Source organism: Falco cherrug, chromosome 5, assembly GCF_023634085.1.
Source record: "Falco cherrug isolate bFalChe1 chromosome 5, bFalChe1.pri, whole genome shotgun sequence".
Taxonomy (NCBI): Eukaryota; Metazoa; Chordata; class Aves; order Falconiformes; family Falconidae; genus Falco; species Falco cherrug.
In genome coordinates this window covers 17,611,695-17,633,363 of record NC_073701.1, presented here as the reverse complement: position 1 = coordinate 17,633,363, position 21,669 = coordinate 17,611,695, and the positions used below count along the sequence as shown (strand labels likewise).

General features: G+C 38.1%; 1 protein-coding gene across 8 annotated transcripts in view; it reads right to left on the bottom strand.

The window, feature by feature from the left end:
• Positions 1-21,669, bottom strand: part of KRAS (KRAS proto-oncogene, GTPase) — a 27,055-nt gene extending 5,386 nt beyond the window's left edge. Inside the window, exons 1-6 of one of the 8 annotated variants that reach the window (XM_055711063.1) lie at positions 21,483-21,617; positions 20,447-20,464; positions 20,227-20,349; positions 13,905-14,083; positions 11,380-11,539; positions 4,417-4,540 (exon numbers count right to left, since the gene is read on the bottom strand). In XM_055711063.1, the coding sequence (XP_055567038.1) occupies positions 4,421-4,540; positions 11,380-11,539; positions 13,905-14,083; positions 20,227-20,337 (570 nt within the window). In that variant the 5' untranslated portion in view covers positions 20,338-20,349; positions 20,447-20,464; positions 21,483-21,617 and the 3' untranslated portion in view covers positions 4,417-4,420. The other 7 variants (XM_055711068.1, XM_055711062.1, XM_055711060.1 and 4 more) reach the window with 7 other exon arrangements.

The window sequence follows — 21,669 nt, the reverse complement described above, 5'->3', positions numbered from 1 at the left end:
AGTTCAAACAACAGTGAGGTGTTAATTAGCTTCACTTATAAAGTAATGTTCCCAGTATAACCTAAATTTATTTAAAACCTTCACATTGAATTTCACAAAACATTTACAAACAACTGATGTTTGATCAAAGTCCTTGGCTGCCTATCTCCCAGTACTAATAGCACACTTATGCGAGGTCTCATAATACACAAAATACACTTGCAAATAACTTATTCTACATTTTAAAATATGATTGATGAATATAAAATTGATGTAGCATACCTAATGGAAGAGTAGCCCTAGTTCTGGAAAAGGTCACATCCCCCATGAATCTTGAGAATTAGAAATGCTTGGTATTATTTTACATATAGCTTGTCTCTTTTGCTTGAAACTTCAGCATTAACACACAAAGTGAGTATTCAGCAATGTTCGTGTAAGGAAATAATCTAGAAGTAGTGACGGTTCAAAGTGTATCTATTGCAGTTCCTATCTCAGCCAGCCAGCTAGGAGGACAGTACTAAGAATCAATCACAAAAGACAGAAGAGTAATTCCATTCTTCTAACACAAGAATGGTCTAAGAAAAACCTCTGCACAACATTCTTCTCCAGACCATTCACATGTCCCTACAAAACTACCTATCAGTATTTCACACTCATCATTAATGCGCTAGATAAATACTCGTTACCAAGGACAGTCATTGGCCTTCAGTGGTGTCTTCAAATGAGACACAAACAAATTTGCAATTGATGCCTTCAAACAAGCAACCCTCCCACATTACATTGGTTTTAAAATAAGTGGAAATATCCAGAGACTGTTATAGGCCTTCAAACACACAACTTCACAAGTAAGGCTGAAATGTGCCACAATTCCTCATTAAATTTTGGTAATGAATGTAACATGACATACAGAACTACATTTAGAATACTTGTGAATTAGAACTGGAGAACTCAAGATAAACTGCAGTCTTTAACTTTTCAGCCTGTCCATTAAATTTTAAATGTAAGTAGTAGATACTCTGTTTACAGAAGTTCCCTAGAGGCATCAATACTGTAAGACCAAAGGCGGTCAACCTTTCTAGTTCCTACTTCCAGTAAGAAGGGACTGCATGCAGCTGACCTTCCTCCCCCTAACAATTGAGTTACTGTGTGCAAGCTTTGCGGGAAGTGTGAGATGTACTGAATGAGTGCTGTAAATCCAGGCTCAGGCTTAGAAAATCAAAATTCACTGTGCACGCTCAGAACTATACCACACTGCCTCAATAAAGGTGCATTGACAGAGCTTGCTCCTAGCACTCATTTTTCCAAAGGGCAACTATTAAAGGCAAAGGGAACAGAAAAATCAAACTGTTCCCACAGAAACAGCCTGCTCCTGGCTGCAACTTACCTTTGGAGCACCACATGGTCCCATGACCATACAGAAGTCTGGATATGCATGGCTGCAAGCATGTACAAAACTTTGCAAGTAACCTGGCTAAGAAACCCTAAATTCATAAGGAACTGGAAATTCCTTAACACCCCAGCCCTCAAAGTAGACCCTTAAACAAGTTTTAGATTGTAGAAGAGAGTCTTTTTCAATATATATATATTTAATATATAATATACACATGTATCAGTCATGAGGAAAAGAAATTATTTGTACACCTCTAGTGTGGAAAAATCATTGAATTACAGTTTTAAACTGGAAATTTCTTAATTCAAATCTGTAACTTCTGTAATTCAAACTTTTTACTATTAACCCAGATCAATCTGAATTACATTATCTAGGTGTCTAATTTATGCCCTAGAGAAACTTTTTGTTATAGTAAGCATTTTTTTTATAAAAACCTTCAACGCTTTCCAGAAAGAGATCTTTTGAGGATTTTTACACTGAGTTTTAGAATTTTCTTCCTGCTAGTTGGAAATTACAAACAGCAAAAATGTGACTTTCTGCCTTACTGTGCAACAGCCAAAGGAATGAACCTTTTGAGAAGCATCAGCAGTTAATGGTAATCTAGGCAAAGTTTTCCTTTTACAAGATTAATGGAACTAAGAAAGCATTCCATCAGCAGCAAGAAGATAAACTGAATATTCTAAGTAGTAGCAAAACACACTCAACCATCAAATGTGATTATCCACAAACAATAAAGGAAAATAAGTACTATCACTGCAAACTGTGTTATAATGAGGTTTTTTGAAGTCTAAAATCCCAGCTGAGACTCACATCATTAGGTGCTGCTCTCCTTAGCTAACTACTACGCATCAGACTGAAATAATATACATCATCTTACTGAATGGAAAGCAATACAAGCCAGACTGTTTTAAATGCCAGATTTCTCATTCCACTAGAATCACTACTGAAGTACAGCTGTACCACAATAATTTTGGAATATGCTCTCTCCAGCTTAACCTCCTGAACACCAAGTTGCTGAAATGGCTATCGATACCATGAGAGATTTCACCTGAGTATAAAGACGTTTCCTCCACTGAGCAGACTCTTGGAAGTTCTAGAGTCTTGTATCCAAAACTATTTTCTAAATTGGGTATGGGAACAAAAAAACACCAAAAAAACCCCAAAACCTAACAGTATCCATTTCTGACATAAGAGATTTCTCCTATCCGAGGAAAAAAAAAAAACCAAACCAAAACAACTAACCAACCATGCACAAACTCCAAAAAACGTATTTGTCTTGGACATAGGCAGAAAGAACCTAGGAAGCTGGTGGTAAGAACGCATGTTCTATGAACTACCAAAAAGAATCTTAAAATCTGAGGAGCTACTTCCACTGGAAAAAAAAATAATTAAAACCACAATTCCTACCATCCTATTTACGTCATTTTTTTTTATCCCATACATATGGGATAAAATCCCACCAACCTCAAGTCCACAGGAAGAAAAGCAGACAGAATTCAGGATGTTTAAAGTCCCAGCATACAAAAAGAAATTCTACTTTAAGGTATGCCTATGTTAGTAAGACAGTAAGAAATGGCAAAGCTGGTTTTGAGAATGCTACAGGAAGTAGGCTTAAGCAATTTAGTTCATATTGCTTTTATCACAAGTTAATCACAAGGTGCCATCAGTTGTTTTTTTGATATCTAAGGAAGAAAAAACCAAGGTATTTTGATGGCATCAATTTTATTGCTGTTTGGATGCAGGACTGGGGAGCTTCATAACCAAAGTTTCAAGTTTCCTGAGAAGGAAACCTTTGATACAAACAATATTACAAAGTTTATCTTTTCTAAGAAAACACCTACAGAATCATCTCAGAGCAGTCATTCATCGCTTAAAAGCTAAGAGTATAATAGGCCTGAGCAGATCTAGTAAACACTGATATGAAACAAAATTTCTTCTCCCTCCCCTGGAAAAAGCAAAACTCCCTTACTGAAGTGAGTATTCCTACAGTTGTGACAGTCTCTTTAGGATACAAATCAAATTCCACTACTTCCATGCAAGTTGTTCTGAAGTGTGAAAAAACACCTTGAAAAGCAAACAGTTTTTCTTTTACACATTGGGAAATTCCAGGTCACCCGCCTGTTGGACAAGTACATAGAGTAACAACCCATTCTCTGCACTGCTGCAGGAAGAGATAAAGAATTAATGGGATAGTAATATATGCAAGGAGCTAGTCTGATGGTTTGTCCAAAAAGCACTGATTTAGATTAGATTACCACTTCTTCCCTATCACCTTTCTTCTTCCTTCTCTTTTTTTTTTTCTCCTTACAGTGGAATATATGCATAAAAACCAATTTTGTGAGAATTTGGGTATTGGTGCTCCCCCCCCCCCCCCCCAGTTTTATTTCACTGTTGCTTTCCCCCTACCCCTTGTAAATGCTCTCAAAGTGAAACCTTACCATTTTGTCCAAATCTGGATCCCTCATGGCATTATAGCTGACAAAAAAGAAAATCAATGTACTTCTGGAAACTAAATTTTTTTCAGCTAGTGGAAAACAAGGGGAAAGTGGCATGGCATAAGGAAGGGCCTGAGATAAGATACTCTGGATGCAGCTGCTAGCCAAATACTACTTTGTTGCACTAGGAACCTCCTGTTTCTGCATTTGAGAAGGACTATAAATACTATAATTCTCTCCACTCAGTTAATCAACCTGAACAGTCAATCACTGTTTGTTTCAACAGTATCTGCAATATATCTGTAATAAAACGTTTTCCTCTAACTTCTTCACACTTAAAACTAGGTCCCCATTTCACAGGTTGAGAGCTTATATGCAGTAAAGATTTCTTGTTAATCTATTTATCAAAACCCCATGAAACAAAGCAAATCCATAGTACCTGGGTGTTTGCTAGGAATATTATTCAGGAATACTATACTGAAATCTGATTGGTTTTATATCTTAAATTATGTCATCAATTAACCATAAAACGTCTGATTTGCAAGACACTGTCAATCATTTTTATTTTGCAAGTGATTTGTAAAACTTACCCTGTTACATTACAAAACTTACCCTGTTACATTAAAAGGCATTTTTTAATTTGCACACACCCTGGAGTCTTTTCTTCTTTGCTGATTTTTTTCACTCTGTACTGTCGAATCTCTCTCACCAATGTATAAAAAGCATCCTCCACTCTCTGCATTGTAAAACACAACTCCTTAAAAACTGCTTCATTAACAATTGTGACATATTGGAACACCCATGGCAGGGGGAAAAAAAAAAAAACAACTAGAAAACCACTGAAATTATGAGCTTTACTTGAGAGAAGTATATGGATCTCCATTTATATATTTGAAGTGCTGGGATTGCATATTTGCTGCTTGATAAATACTTTTTAATGCAAGCAAAAGACACACGCTCAACGAATTTATTGATTACCGATTATTGTGAATATCCACAGTTCAAGCCCCTTTTTTTTCTGTGCAAGGTAACACTTGGAGAAAAAAAAAAAAGAATTATATTTCTTCCATTGAATATCGCACTGAAAATAATACCGCTGTTGTTACTGAATCTTTTAATTTTTGTGGGCATGGATGTATTTAGCAGGCATAAAGCTTTATTAGATTGGTAACTGTGGGGTACTTACAAACACATGCAGTTAGTCACTTATTTTCCACTTCCTAGCCAAAGTAAGAACCTGACTGTTCAGACAAGCAAAGAAAAGTAAGCTCATTTATGTTCTGTTCTTTATATAAGGAAGTGTACTTTCTTTGTAGAAATCTGTGGAGCAAACTAACAAAGTACAGAAAATGTCTAAACAGGTAATTTCCTAAGAGGTTACAAAGAGAAAAAATCTTTTAAGAATACTAAATTTTGGGCAATATTGTTTGTAAAGCTACTTCCTTTCCAGAGCAAGCACTATGCTATTAAATTTAGGAAAAGGATATTTGGGTGATGGCAAAGTGCTTTTAAGAAGCACCTTAAGCATACTGTATTTCAGCATACCTCTCAAAAATAATTACAGTAATTCTTCCCTGCAGAAAAAGCAACAAGTTCATTATTATTACGTTTAAGAGCTTGGTCCATGTAGGGTACAAGGCACAGCTAATCTGTTCTTTCTGGGCCACACTCGGGAAGCCATGAGGGTCCCATAATAACAACTAAGTGCAAACGCCTGTGAAATCCTGCTGCTCAGATTTTTCTCTGGTTGAAGAGAGCTCTTCCAGGTCTTTCAGGGATGACACAGAACTGTATGTTTTACTTCTCTGGTCTCACACCCTACCTTTCTGCAGCTGTGTTTAGGTCAATTGGATATGACTGATGATACCATAAGCATTTAAAAAAAAAAAATAAAGAGGACTGAAGATATCTTTAAGCAAATACAAGACAGAGGTACAGCACCAGCTTTAAGTTATAGTATCTGTTATTTTAAACTGATTAAATCTGTGCATGAACTTTAAAATGTAGATAAATCTGTGAGAATGTTCTTGTTAAAAAGATGCAAAATATTTAGTTGCAGCTTTTAAAGGAGAGCACAAATCTCTCCTCTGCCTTACTGTCAATCTCATAACTTGTCCCCTCAATCAGATCAACAGAGTATTTGAAAACAAAACCAGAACAGGCAGATGATCATGGAAAACAGTTTAAGCCTCAGAACTTTATTACAACCCAATGCACAGCCTGGCTTTTCTTCGGCAGACTCCCCATAAATTATCTTTCCAACTCATCTTCATATTAAGTACCTAATAAGAAAAAGAGCCAGCATTTACTGTCAGTTCATTTTGTATGAACCGTGCCACAGGTTATCACATTGAAGACTCATTCTTAACGTACTGCTGCTTATCTGAGGGTTCTTCTGAACTACAGCGACTTGAATTTAAACGTGAAATTAGATTTATTTCTTAGATTGTAGTTCTCTGTTTCTATATGATGTGCCCTGTTAGAATGTAGTGAAGTATTGACAAGGAGACAAGTCTTACATCCCAGGTCTGGGAGTTTCCAAAAAAATGTAAAACCATTAAAAGCAGCAAAAACCAAGTAAAGCTCATACTTTCATGTTGTCCTGGAAGGAATTTTATTCCTGAAGAGGAAACAGTAAACACTGATCAGCTGCTATGTGCCAAAGCACAGGCTGTAAAAGAATCAACGTTTTTTGCAAACCTGCTGTTTTGCAATAAAAATACATCATTTGATTATGGAGCTTTCACATTAATAATTAGATAACAATTCTTCAGTCAATGTTTATTGCCAACTTTCCCATCACCAATATGAGCTGTAATTTGCTTTAGCAATGCAGAGAGCGGGAGACACAGACAGAGTGAGAGAAGAAATTGCTACTACTGCCACCACCAAGAATAGTTTTATAAATCCTGTTGAGAGAAATTATTTTGAAAGAAAATCTGTACAGAAATATATTCGGTAATTTCATTAGCACAAGGTGACATTTTAAAGAGCCAGAGCCAGGTGCCAGCCTTAGAAACTTAAGAAGTCATTTCAATACCAATTTCTTTTAAGATTCTTCAGTATTTTTTCCTTAAATGAGCATGGGCCATATATCTAAGATATGATTAAACCAGTTCTTTTAGCTGTCAGAACTGGAAGCAAAAATATCCTCTGGCAGATATTAAAAACTTCCAAATCTAAACAGCCCAAAGAACCCATGACCTTGAGGCAATGTTTTCAAGATGCTTTTGACTCCTAGGAGAGCCAAACATTTGATTTTAAATATGACTATGTGTAAAGAAAGATTATTTCAAATACAGATCAAAGTACAAACAGGAATTTTCACATGTTCCAGTTCTTTAAATAGTGCTTCAAGGAAACTAATGAAAGCTAGCCTTCACATCTCAAAAGTGTTCCATATCCACCTTTATACACTCTATCAGAGCTGGTCCCCTAGAACCAACTGTTAGTCAAATAAAATAAAAGTTATTCATGAGGACATGAGCAAAAAGAACACTCACTTGCATAAAAACACTCCCAAAATAAAACTTCATAGCAGTAAAGTCAGCTTAGCCAATACTGGAAAACACATAAATCTGCAAAAATCTACTGGCTTGTGTAACATTTAGCTTACAGGTTAAGGCTAATTTTTGCCCTCTGTATAACAGAAGTAATACTTTGAAGGTGTTTGGAACAGTTACTACAACTCAGCTACATGCAGAACCCACCACTGTGGGGAGAAGGGGGATGTAAAGCTGACCAAGTCATTATCTTATGATGGTTAAATGCCAGACATACAGCAGTAAATTCATACTGCACAAAATCATGACTGAAGTTACAAAGGTAATCACTCCAAAGTTAAGGAACTGCCAGAATTACACCTATCAGCCCTACCTGAATTTCACCCACAGTGCACATGTATCCTATTTTTGCTGCACCTATTTATCTGTACATTATGCAAACAACAAACCTGTTTCCTCAGCATCCCTGAGGCATTCAGCACACGGCTGGATGCCAGAACTTGTTTCAACATAATCAGAACATTTTCTCCCCACTAAAGGGGGGACTAAGCTTTTTTGGAAGTTTTACCTTACAGCAAACAAGTGACATGAAAAAACTCAAGCCACATTGTGACATCTGACAAAGCTGTAACCAATTGAAAATAATGTTTTAAAATGGAACCTGTACACATGAACTACATCAAAATTGGCTTGGAGTGAAACACATATAATATCATTAAACAGATATGACAAATCCCTAAAAAAATGGCAAGTTGATTCAAGCAAATTGTAAGTTATCAGTTATTCGTGAACCTTAACTGAGATGTAGGAATGAAGTTCAGACCAGGCACGGGTTCTGAACTTGCTTTTGTCACAAGTTTGGGGCCTAACTAGGATGCAGCTTTGGTGGGCTAAATCAAGTTTGCCTCATCTCTCATTGATACTATCGATAATATTGGGAGCTATACACTCATGTTGGCAGGGAAGGATTTGAATTTAAAGTTTATGTCAAACACAGAAAATTGAAAAGAGCTATCAAAATGAATCTAAGAAATTCATAACCTTTTGCATAAGGATTCTGCAAGAATAAGTGGTGCACATGCCTTAGAAAACCACCAATATTGACACATTTACATTTAGAAATAGGACTATCACTATATTTCATAAAGTACATTATATTCATTACAGCCAGTGGTCTAATTAAAAAAATACTACTACTCTATAGTATTGTACCCGAGTTGTAGGTTCCACGAGCAAACATTTCACTGATGAACTCAATTATTTGAATGAAAATTCACACAGTGATTTGGCTTAAAACATGACCTTTTTGCAGTAAGCTGAAGTTTACATCTTTACTGCCAGTCAGAAGCAAATAAAATCAAATACACTAACTTCTAAAACAACTTATTTTTGCTTGTCTAAAATTTTAACAACTGACTTAGTTGGAACTGAGATCATTCTGAATAAGTATACAATATTGTCATTAAAAAAAGTGTCTTGGCAATCAAAACAGACAACATGGAAAGGAATAGTCTATCTCCCCTGTTTCCTTCCCCAGAAAACTTCCTTACTCGGCCTAGAGCTCCAGCAAAAGTGAGGCACAGGAAAGGGCTGAAGCAAGAAGATTGTGGGGGCCCCTTCAATAGGGCATTAGTTCTGATGTTTCAGTGTGGTAGGAAGGTGCGTACAGGAAAGGAAAAGGTTCCTACTTTTAAATATTCATGTCACACTTTCTACAGACTCCATAAGTTACCAGACAACCAGCTACATCTGTTCATACTTGGAAGTTCTGCACTTAACCAGAGAGAACTAGATTATTTATTTATGTATTTAGCCAAGGCCTGAACTCTGCTCAATAAAAATATAGTCTATGGGCCATGTGAAGCTTGCAAAATTATTTGAAACCCCTAATTTAAAAAGTTACTTTGGAGAAAGGTGTATATATAGATATGCATATGCATGTATTTTTTATATATGACAGGGTGAATGAAAAATCATAATATGTAAACACATGTATACACAGATATATACACACATAAACACATATACAAATATTTAGATGATCTTACTATAATTAAAGATCAGGTTCTTCCACCAATTCCCTTTCATCTTCTCAAAAATGTTTTATTAACACCGTATATTATTAAGCAGTTTCATAACACAACATGTTATGAACAGACTGCAAAAGAATCAGCAACCATACCTAGTGGTTCCAACTTACAGAAGCCAACATTCTCAAGAGTCTATTGGGCGTCTATTTTAAAATCCAAAAGACACCTTTAGGGACCCCTCATCTGTAGAGGGTGTAAAGCTCAGTTTTGAAGAACTAAAGCCAACAGTCAGATCCCTTCTGTAACATTTCAGTTGGCACCTCCAGAAATACAAAGTCACAGATAAAAGCAGTCAAATTATAGAATAACAATTCATATATGACTGAACTATTTTCCTCTGAAACAGGTACAAACCTCTGGCTGACCTCTTAAAATCTGAATGATAAAAAAGCAGATACTACTTTGTGTAAACAAATATTATAAAACTGGACAGGAGTGCTAATTTTTGAGCACGTGATTTTGTGTTGGTTAGGTATGATGGGGCTGCTTGTAGGAGTAAGCTGCAGGTGGGGTAGGGAGAAGAAATCTTGAAAATACACCATCATATCAACATACTTTTATTAGAAGTGGCTACGCAAAAGGAGCACTTCCTCAACAAAGCCTGACGCTCTATTACACAGGCTGAACACAGTAAAATCTAGATGTTAGTACAGAACTTCTATTATTTCAAACCTTACATGTAGTATCAGAGTTCTTCCATTTTTATCCTAACATCTCAATGACAGCCACTAATACAAGACCTTCCAAACAAGAATGCTGTAATTATTCAGTCCACTCATATGCCACATTCTTCAGAACACTCTTGTGGCCTAATTTATTTCCAGCCATTAAAAGTTGTGTCGTTCTTGTTTTTTAACCCTACCTAACACAGACTTTCTCTATTGCCAAAGTTAGCATTCCTTTGAGTCCTCTGTGAAGTTTTACCATTTAGTCCAGGTTTCAAATTGTCAGACACCTGGGTAGGTGTGGCAAATCTGCACTAATAAAATATTCATTCCTTATATCCAAAAATAACTTATTACTGTCTATGAGGAAATTCTGCCAAGTGATGCAGCCGAATTCTGTTCAGCAGTTGCATTGAGCAGTTACTCACATTGCAGTATTCTGCTCTTATTAGCCTCCTTCTGCAACACCTAATTCCTGATTCATAACTTGCACATAACACTTCTGATTATGCAGAGAGTACAAGTTATTCAGCCACTCGGGCCTGATCTAATTTGTACTGATACCAAGTCCTTACCCTTAAATGAAAAAGCATAAACCAGCATTTTTCAAAAACTACAGAAGTACAGAACCTATTTCATCTATATCTGTGTAACATCTCTTCTTCTGAATGCACAGATGTACACTATGTATACCTTTGTCCTAGCAAACCCTGAAAGAAGCACTGAAAGGACCCAAGGACCCTAATGGTTGCCTCTTTAAGTCTTAGAAGAACGTAAGTTTAAACAAGCAATTAATCCAGTAATTTCAAAACACACTTATGGTCCATTGCTTAGCTATAAAAAGGCATATCAAGTATGTCCCACTAGCACTGAATCAATGCCTTAAAGAAAAAATCCTTTTGTTATTAATCACAGAATCATTTAGGTTGGAAAGGACCTGAAAAGACTTAAAACAGAATAAACTAATTAGTTTGTCTGCTTCATCCTCTTGCAGAGGTGAAATGCTTTGTTTCCTCAAAGTAGAAGTGCTTTTTATTCTATTAAAACCTGTCACAACATTAAGAATGCTGCGACCATCTGACAATGGAGAGTAATAGCAGGCCCAGTCTCATTCTTTGAGTCTGCCCAGCTGAAGCAAATCACTCATTAATAAGCAATTAATGGCTGTCAATGACTTTACAGAAAGAAGAGACCACAAGAATTTCTACTCTGAAGAAATCTATCAGTATGACCAAGCAATTGTCAGTGCCTACAATGACGAACATGGTAATTCAGATAAGAGTTCTGCATTTGTATCTAGCAGGCTTTGAGCTTTACCTGTCTTGTCTTTGCTGATGTTTCGATGAAAGGAATTCCATAACTTCTTGCTAAATCCTGAGCTTGTTTTGTATCTACTGTTCTGGAAGGCAGATCACATTTGTTTCCTACTAGCACCATTGGGACATCTTCAGAGTCTTTAACTCTCTTTATTTGTTCCCTAAAAAGAAAAGAAGAGAAAAAAAGGAAAAAAAAAAGGACAGATGGTATTTAACAGGTATTAATAGTCATAGTTTATGTGGTATATTTTAAACAATAAAAAAATAAGATTAACATACAGAATGATGTTGGAATTTACTGCACATACACCATTAGAAGCCACCAAAAAATAAACTGACCAACACTGTCACCATAAAGCTTATAATTTCATTTTTTTTTAAAAAAGTGAGGTTGACATTTTGCAAACAACTATATATTTTGATGTCATTACACTTTCCCCTCCCCCCCCCCCCCCAACAGCTAATGCCAGAACAAGGCTAAGCAGCTCCAGTATAAATCTTACTACTTATCTCTCCTACTCAACACTCAATACTCAATTCATTTGCTAAGATAAAACATTGTCAGAAGCACTATGCCTGTTGTCTTGATTTTGGTTTGGGTGGGGGAGGCAGGGGGGATTTGGGCTCGTTTGGGTTTGTTTGGTTTTTTTAATTAAAGACAGCATTACAAATTCTGCATTTAGACAGGGGATTTCAGCTTTGAAGACCACTGGTCTAGTTCTCTACAAAGAGAAATCTGGTAAGAGTCCTTTCAGCCATTAGTTAGAAAGCATCTTGAAATACTAGTTAGATGTACTCATAAAAAATCTCAAATAACAGGAATTAATTTTACGACTTCTGCCTTCCCAAATAATCTAGCAGTATGTTCCTTAATATAGTCACTGTTTTCAGTTATTTGTTTATAAGCCTTCAGCTTCAGTCTGCAAGGTCATCCAACAGGTGTGTTAATACACAGTAGAAACTCCAGCATTCAAGTCACAACATTCTTTGAAATAAACCGGGAAGGCCTTCTACAAATCCATTACTCTCTTTTAAAAGAAAAACTCCACACACAAACCTATGCTCCACCTTCCCCTTACATCAACATACATCTTACCTTTTTCCCTTCTTCCTCTACAACCAGAGGAAACCCATTTGTAATGATTTGGTTAGATAATGAAGAGAAGTTTCCATTTCCCGCCCCCCCCCAAGAGCAATAGAATGTTTTTTCAATTTGTCACCCATGCTGTGCTAATTCTTACCATGGTTTTTGTCTGGGTTTTTTTTAAGTCACCAGTACCAATAAGAACATTTTTATATATAATGAAATTTATACGAAGTCTGGAAGAAAAAGAAAGTGCCCACATTCTCAATATTGATCTCTCTCTGGGTTAGTATGCAGCAGTTTTGCCCCTCATTTGCAACAGTACTCTCCTGATCCTGCAGCTTCTCCAGGGAGATAAGGCAGCAGTAAACTATTTCTGTAGGTAGCCATTTACCTGTTTAGCTACTCACATCAACATACTACACTATAAAGCGAGCTGACTTGCTGTCATACAGGAGAGAACGAAGCTATGCAATCAAAGCAGTTGTACCTTGTGATCAGGGCAGTTGCACCTGCTGACTTAGATTACCTTGAACTGTCATGGTATCCCACCTTAAATGAGAAACTGCAACATCTACTCATAACAAAAATCTGCAACTTCAGCTTATGAGTAGATCTTGGGTTTGCAGGTAATACCAACAGCAAAACACTTCACCACCACATGGTGGCATAGAACTGACAGCATTATAAATGCTTAACTAGGAATAGCTTAACATTATGTGTTTGGGACTAATCTTAAACTGATGCTGCTGAAGTGATCTCTGATGGGATTTGCATGGCCTTCTAACAGAACACCCAAGGAGAATTCAGTTTAATAGTAAGCTACTAAGTTATAAATCATCTGGTATGGTAATGACCACAGACTGCTTCTATTTCTGTATTTCTGTAGCTGACAAAGCAAGTATGAGTTGAAATTTTTAACTAATTGCTACCAAAAAACTAGTAACATGGTTTTTCAGCACTCATCCTGGAGCTTTGGTTTTGCGTTTGTCTGCCCTTCTTGGGCATCAGGGCTCACATGTTACTCTTTTAGTAACATTCCACAGGTTATTTCCCCTCCACTCCCAGAACAAAAGCTAGCACTTGACATTATTGTCTGTACAACTGCAATTGCGTTAAGTTTTTCCATCTTAGCACACAATTTTATCTACGGAATGGGCAGAGTTTAACTAAGTCTTCACTATGAACAGACAGAAATACTAAGTCACATTAGTATATACCAGAAGAGCTTTCAGATACTTTGCCTGCCTAACTTGTGAACAAGGCAGATTTTCAGATTACCCAAAATTCCAGTCCTATAAACACACAAGTTGCAATATTGCTAATTGGTAACTGTGTCCTTAGATGGTATTTCATAAGAGAACATTCTATTATCTAGTGGAAGAGCAAGCAACCTATCTACCTAACACAAGAGTTGGTAGATTATCTTTCAACATACACACCTATAATGGTGAATATCTTCAAAAGATTTTGTATTGTTTATAGCAAATACACACAGGAAGCCTTCCCCTGTTCTCATATACTGGTCCCTCATTGCACTGTATTCTTCTTGACCTGCTGTATCAAGAATATCCAAGAGACAGGTTTCTCCATCAATTACTACTTGCTTCCTGTAGGAATCCTAAGAAAAGAAAAAAAAACCCAAACAACATAAACCTCTGTTAAATACAAACAAGTAAGAATTTGAACACCTATAAATCAGGAGATATTAAAGTTGTTTACCAGTAATCGAGCATGACTGAAAACACTTCACAGTTAAAATCCAACTTTACAGAAGGGCAAATGACAGCAGGGAAATAGTGTCCCATACTTACATGTATATGGTAATCCAGAAGTAGAAAGAGCACTGAAAGGACATGTTCTTACCTGTATTCTGAATCTTCAGCGAGTAACAGTACATAAGTGCATACACGCACAGAAAAAGGGCAGTGTTATTTTGTACAAAAGGACAAAAAGTACAAAATGGATCCAGATCAAAAGAACCTCCCCTTTGTCTCTGTTAATAGACTAACTGAAGAAACTTGTAATCCTGGTTTTAAAAAGTTTGACTTAATTGATTAATCTTACTCTATTTACCAATTATTTAAGTAAAATTTGACCTTCATCCTATGAATGTTTATGGAAGTGTTGTGGGCCACAACACAGCGAGAGTACACAAGACAACTCCAAAAAAAATATCTATGCCACTATAAAGGAAATGAAGTATAAAAAGCCTTCTGTGTTTGGGACAGGAAATATGTTTTGTATGCCTAAACAGGTGCACATAATGATAGCTGTTTTTAAGTTATCAAAGTTGAGTTGACATACTTGAAGTTCAAACTTTTTAACCAAGACAGACTATGAGAGTCATATAAAAGCCCTGATGTGTTAGTTGAGGAGATGTTGGAACAAATTATTTCAATGCTATCAATTCAAAGCTTTCAGGTCACAGATTCAAGTGGCTAAAATCTGTACAAAGTCCCAAGCAACAAGATATTAATGTCTAGTTACAACTCTCTTTGGTCCTAGGCTTTTAAGAGTACATAGTTTTAGCAGTATGTATATAAGCATTACTTTCCAATTAACTTCTATAAACAACTATTTGAAAATAAAACCATGTCAATAAGCTTTAAAAGTAAGTACACAGTACTTGTGACAAAAGGTATAAACACAAAACCTTGACATTACCTTTCAGATCCCTTGGTTAGAGATTAACACAATATTGTGATTGTTCTTTTTAACACTATACAGAAGCAAACTTAAAACTACTAGGAAGGGAATTCGAGAATTAAACTTGCAATTCTAGCCATCTTCAAGATAAATTCAGAATGACCTTCCTTCTTCTGTACCTATTTTAAGGCACAGTACACCTACACCTGTGCGTTTTCTATCTATTTGTATTTTTACGAAAGGCTCTCTTCTTTCCTGTTGCTCATGCTAAAAAAAAGTGGGACATAAATGTGAGATTAGAGAGTTTGTTTAGTTTAAGATACTGATTCTGTACAACTATCTTGAGCCTGGATGACATTTAAAAGTATCAGGTAAAACAATATTGACTGTTTACCCTAAAGATAAAAGTTACCTCCAACGTGATTTGGGAAATATTTCACAGAAGTGCAAATTCAGTGTTCAAGTAAGAAGCAGGTAACTTACTTTAGAAACATATAAGCCATTTTTAAATATTGATGCAGCTGAGACAAACACACAACCTCCAATGTGTTTTAAAATAACGTTGATATTCTCTCTCATTGCTTAAAAAAAAAAAAACACAAAAAAACCAAACCAAAAAACCCCACCAACCACCCCCAAAGGACACATTTTTATTTCAATTCAATTCAATAGCAGATCCCCCATGCCCTATGATACCTTTATCACAGTTCAAAGTACTAGTACAACTTCTATCGTTATACTAGGCATATTGACAAAGCTTTCATTTTCTCTTCTTGCAATTTTACTGCTATTTTAAAAATATGAAAAACAGTTCTTGAAAAGCCTGTATTATTCCTTTACATCTTAGCACTTCAAAGGGAAAGAAATTCCGCTCAACTGAGCTCTAAAAACAAAAACTTTAAGTAATTTTCATCAAAGAAAATAATTTTTAAGAGAAAAAGAAAACAACTTTGAAGAACTGCTGGCTTTAGCATGCCCACCAGGTTAGCAGTAGCAGCAAAGATGCACCAGCATAAAGCACAGCATTGGTACTGATGGGGGGGGGGGGGGAGGTATGCTTTGAGATTATAGTTGTTTTGCCCACTTCTGGAGAGAAAATTCTGTCACTAGCTAGAAATAGGATTTGAGGTGGAAGGAAAAGAAAAACATGGGAGAGAAGATTCAAGCTTATGATTTCCTTAGAAGCTACTGAAATAATAAACCCTACTTTTTTGCCTCCCCCTCCACCCCATTCTGGCCCAAACATCAAACCTGAAATCCTATTTGTCACCATAGCTAAGAAAAATTGAAACATCACATTCAAAGCTCAGGCTACTGGGACCCCCACTCCCATCATGGTCAATATCAGTGTAACCATACCCAAGATAAATTTGTTTATTTAAGTATTACCATACTGTAAAAATCAAGTCCTGCAAAACAGAACGTAGGCTGTAACAAAGTGTTATGCCACTACAGTAGTCATGGCACTTCTGCTTCAAAATGCAATCGCAGAACCCACAAGGCCAGATTCCCCCTCAAAAACAAAAAACCCAACCTCCTAAGCTCTAAATTTCATAATGTATGAAAAACCAATAGCTTTACTGCACATTGGAAGATTTGCAGTAATGAATGGAATTAAGTAAAAACAAAATGCAAACTAGCAGTTAATTTCAAAGTGGTACCTCATTCCAAATACGAATTTGCAATTTTTCCCCTGTATGAAGACTCAGTATATCTATATAAACAGTGTTAATTTCATTAGTCACTTAACCTGCTTTTATTGGCCTTTCACAAACCATAAAAATCAGCATGAATTATGCTAAAAGAGTAATAATTCCATCTGTTCACAAGCACTGATAAGAAAATGTGATAGGAAATCTCAGCTACACGATACATATGGAATTTATCTAAAAAACCCACAGCCTAATAAATCCCATCTAAGCGAATAACTATAATTTTGTTAAAATCCATTATACCAGTGATATAATGTTAAAATATCACAGCTACTAAGACTAAGCTATAATTAAATATTGGTGGAAGTTTCACAGGTGCACAGGTCATTTAAGAACACAGATTTAAGTATCAGTACTCCTAAATCAACCAAGGGATTTTGCTAATCCAATTGAAAACCCCCTGACGGGCAACTAGGAAAGCCATTCTTTCTCTAGGACATTTAAAAGATGACATATATTTAGCACTAAAACATGCTGAAGCTGTAAAAAAATTAAAATTAAATTCAAAAAATTATATTGTTACAGAAGATATCCCAAGTAAAGATTTAACAAGCCTCGACCAGGAGAGGGCACTAGTCCAACTGTTCTATGTATTACGCCAGATTTACAAGGGTTAGTGTACATATAGTTAAAGGACACCCCACACTTAATTTGCTTGGCTATAAATCTGTGCTTGGACGTTACTTAAAATAAGATATGAAACTGTGAAGCACATACGAAGCATATATATACGAGCAACAGTAGCCACCCAAACATGCACTCAGTTTAATTCCTCCCTCTGCTCCCCATCATCTGCTATGCTCAAATATAAGCAAATAGAATACTCAAGCAGACCATGAAACTTGGCATTTTCCAAACAAGTTATTTATTGAATCATTAAGTCTATTCCACTGAAAACAGCAACATTAACATTGTAAATGCATCTGTGATTAAGTGGCTAGTGTATTTTTTTCTCCCTTCAACTACATCATGACTTCACAACACGAGACTTTGAAAGTGTCGAGTTTCATTTTGCTAATCACAGGAAAGAAATTATTCAGTAACCGTGCAGTTATGAAATCCACCATAGATTACAAACAGTGATCCCTTTTCTCTGTCTATCCCAAAACATTTAGCTTGATTATTTATCTGTGAGGAAAACTTGAGTATTTTGACAACAGCCATACAGCAATGAAAGAAACAGTAGCAAGTGAGAAACAACAGTAGTGACACTACCGAACCATCTTAACTATTCTTATTTACCAGTCAAAGCCACTTTAGCCTTATTTCCTCATACTGCACAGAAAACACTTTACAGCTATTGTTCTTTGATCAGGCACCACAACAGCATCTACAACAGGAAGCACAAACAAGCAACCCTTCTCAACTAAACAGGATTCTGCCCAGGCAAGGACTGAAGCATTTAAAGACAATTAAAAGCCCATTCTCTGCAACCTGTCAGCCACTCCAAATTGCAGAGCACTCTTATTGTAAGAACTGAATTATTTCTTCCCTACAAGCTTACCTACATGATTGCATGAGTGCACACAAAGTGATTTACCACACGAGTAGGAAGATACAGTCTCCATCCTCAAGGTCTCAGAATTTACAGGACAAAAATGGTAACTAGCACTCAGACAAGAACTTGTAGGAGTTGCAGAAGATAATACTGTTGCACACAACAAGTTGTGGATGCTGGTAAAACCCAGTAGGTTAAAGGTTTCTTTCTTTCAGAAAAACTTAACTGATTCTGGACCACCACAGTGTTACACTCATCCTGCACACTACTGAGTAACAGACACTTCTGGCAATTTAGGTTCTTTCTGTAAGGAACTGTATTTTCGTTTTATTACCAAATACATTTTAATGTAAAATATTCTTCAAAATACTCAGCTTTTTGATTAGCTAAATCCCTCGAGTGATTTAGCAACACAAAAAATGCCATTATTCCTCGGTTGTTTACACAGCTCCGGCATTATACAACTTACAACAAAGAACCTCCACAGTACTTTTTGTAATGTGTAAGCATACCTCTAACCTAAGAGAAATCCAGATAAGTATGAACAAGAATTACCAAGACCAACACCCTCTGGAGTTTCTTTTGCAGGAAAAAGTAAAACCTATTTTGCTTGTTCCTTTCAATGAGTTTTGTGTGTTTTCTGTTTTTTACGCGTGTTTTGGGTGGTGGTTGTTTTAAGATTTGACATCTTAGTAACTGAAAGTGCTGCTCTCCTAGTGCAAGGCAAACACTGTTCCTCTCTCCATAGGTCTCTTCACAAAATCTTCTATAAGCATACATGAGGTCACCTGGCCATGCAACAGAGAGACATAAAGACACACAGGCACATTAAGGTAAACTCAAACTCAAGTCAACACATCTCTGTTTGGAGCATATTAACTGGGGCCTGCACTTTGCTCAAGTAGAACGGCTTCCTACAATCTCAGGGCACTGTATCCTTTCACTCATGTCTACCTGAGACTGACTACACAGCCATTTTCCAAGTTACCATTTTAAGACTAGATTTAAGCCTTTGTGATTCCTTCAAGTGAGCTTGGTAGCACCTCATTGTATAAACATATAAATGAAGTCATAAGCTACAGAGCTTCAGTGCTGGGAACATAAAAATCTTGAGTAAATTATAGTGTCATTTCTCCTTTTATACAGTCTGTGGTTATTAAATCCAACGATCCACAGGAGATTTCAGACACCACCAGTATTTTTCTTAAATATAAGAGGCAGAGCTTGCCCGCTCATTAAAGACCTTTAAAATATCACAAGTTTTAAAGCTCCAACACAATTTCAGATTTTGAGAAACTGTGACATGTATTTCAAAGAATCCACTACAGCATCTTACAACATTTTACTAGATACAGAAACACACACTGGTATGTTTAAGAAAAAAAAAGGGGAAAAAATAAAACCAGACTCCAAATTTTTGCTGCATTTGCCATAATATTCCAGGACACATTTCTCACTGTGTGAAACTGATCCTAATGATGGGAGCTGAGAAAGCCTGACGCATACATTTCAGAACTACAAGTTTTCCTTCTTGATATCAAAAAGTTAAGTCACATTTAAGAGGTTGAATGCAAAGCCACAAATATTTTTGCCAACTATTTCCAAGTGAATTTGGCAAATACTTTTTCACAGAAAACCTAAAAGCATGCATCCAAACTGTCCAACAAAACATGGCAATTAACACCATACTTCAATTGATCAAAATTGTTAGTTTTTTACTGCAGTTGTTGTTCCCTTCTCACAGCAATTGCCTCTCCAATGCTACTCCAATGTTGACCATTATCTTCGAGGTCTTTTTATTATAAAGCCTTGTTCTATGTTTTTGTGGTAACTGTCCAGAAGTAAACAACTACCCTTATCACCAACAATCTCTCTTCATAAAAAGTGTAAGATGAAAGCATTTACCTCTATTGTAGGGTCATATTCATCCACAAAGTGATTCTGAATTAGCTGTATTGTCAAGGCACTCTTGCCTACACCACCAGCTCCAACGACAACAAGTTTATATTCTGTCATTTTTTAGCAGACCTGATGACAAAGAAACCAACGTTATGCAGAGTCAGGCTCCGACTAATGAGGATGCTGTTGGTGCGTTTCATTCAGTATCAGGTTCCTTCACTATTACCGGAAAGCAACTCCCTCCCTGAAAGACAAGACAAAAAGCTACGAGGGAATGCTATTTCTCAAACAAAACTATACATAGGAAACATAGCGCGGGCACTAAGCTGAAGGGCGCCGGTTACAAAGACATAAGAAACAGAAGGATATATTCAATCTTGGAAAAGGTCAGAGAGTATTTCTTGCAGGGCAAAGATTTTGCTCTCCACTGCCTTCTCCCAAAGCCCCAGTGACTCCGGGAGACCTCCCGGGTTTTTACGGAAGCCGGGCCACATCGAGCGTCCCTCGGGCTGGGCCACAACCCCGGACAGGCGCCTCCCGCACACGGCCGCGGCGGGACAGGCGCGGGTGCGGGCACGGCTCCACCTGACGGCTTCGCTTCCCCAGGCTGTTCTCGCCGGGCGAGCCCAGCGCGGCCGCCCCAGCTCCGCCGGGCCCCCCCAGCTCCCCCGGGGCGCGGGTGCCGCCGCCCGCCCCGCTCCCCTCAGCCGGCAGCCAGCGGCCCGGCCCGCCCGCCCAAACTTTCCGGCCCGGCGCCTCGGCCCCGAGCACGGAAGGCTTAAGGATTTAGGAGGAGGTAAAAATAAAAAATAGCGAAAAAAAAATATATATATGAGGAAAAAGGGAGGGGTGGGGGGTTGACTCGGCACAAGCCGGCCGGTGCCAGGCTCCCGGAGGGCGTTGGCCACCTGTCCCGCCGCCCCCTCCCGCGGCCGCCGAGCCACCGCCCGCGCCGCGGGGAAAGACGGCGGAGGGGCAGGCGAAGGAGGCTTCGGAGGATGCCGGTAGAGGGGAAGCGGGGCAGGGCGCAGCCCCGCGGGCGGCAGCGGGACAGGCGACGGGAGGCGGCCCCCGCCCGGCTGCCGGGGTTTCTGCCCCCACCGCGGGGCGAAGCCGGGAGGAAGACGGGTAAAAGGGGGGTGCCCCGCTCCGGGAAGCCGCACCGCTTCTCCCTGCCCCACCTCGAAAGGGAAGGGGGGAAGAAAGCAAAGCGCGGCGGCTCGCCCCGGTTCAGCGGGGTAGGGATAGGGATAGGCGGATACCTGCCCGGCGACTGCAGCGGGCCGCGGGAGCACGCCGGCGCCTCCCTTGCCCGCCCCGCCGCGGCGGTCGCTCCGCGTCCCTTTCCGTCCCGGTCTGAAATGGCGGGGGACGGGGAGGGCTGGGGCTGGAGCTGCCGAGGGAGCCGAGCGCCGAGCGGGTGGATGGATGGGTGGACGGCCGCGATCG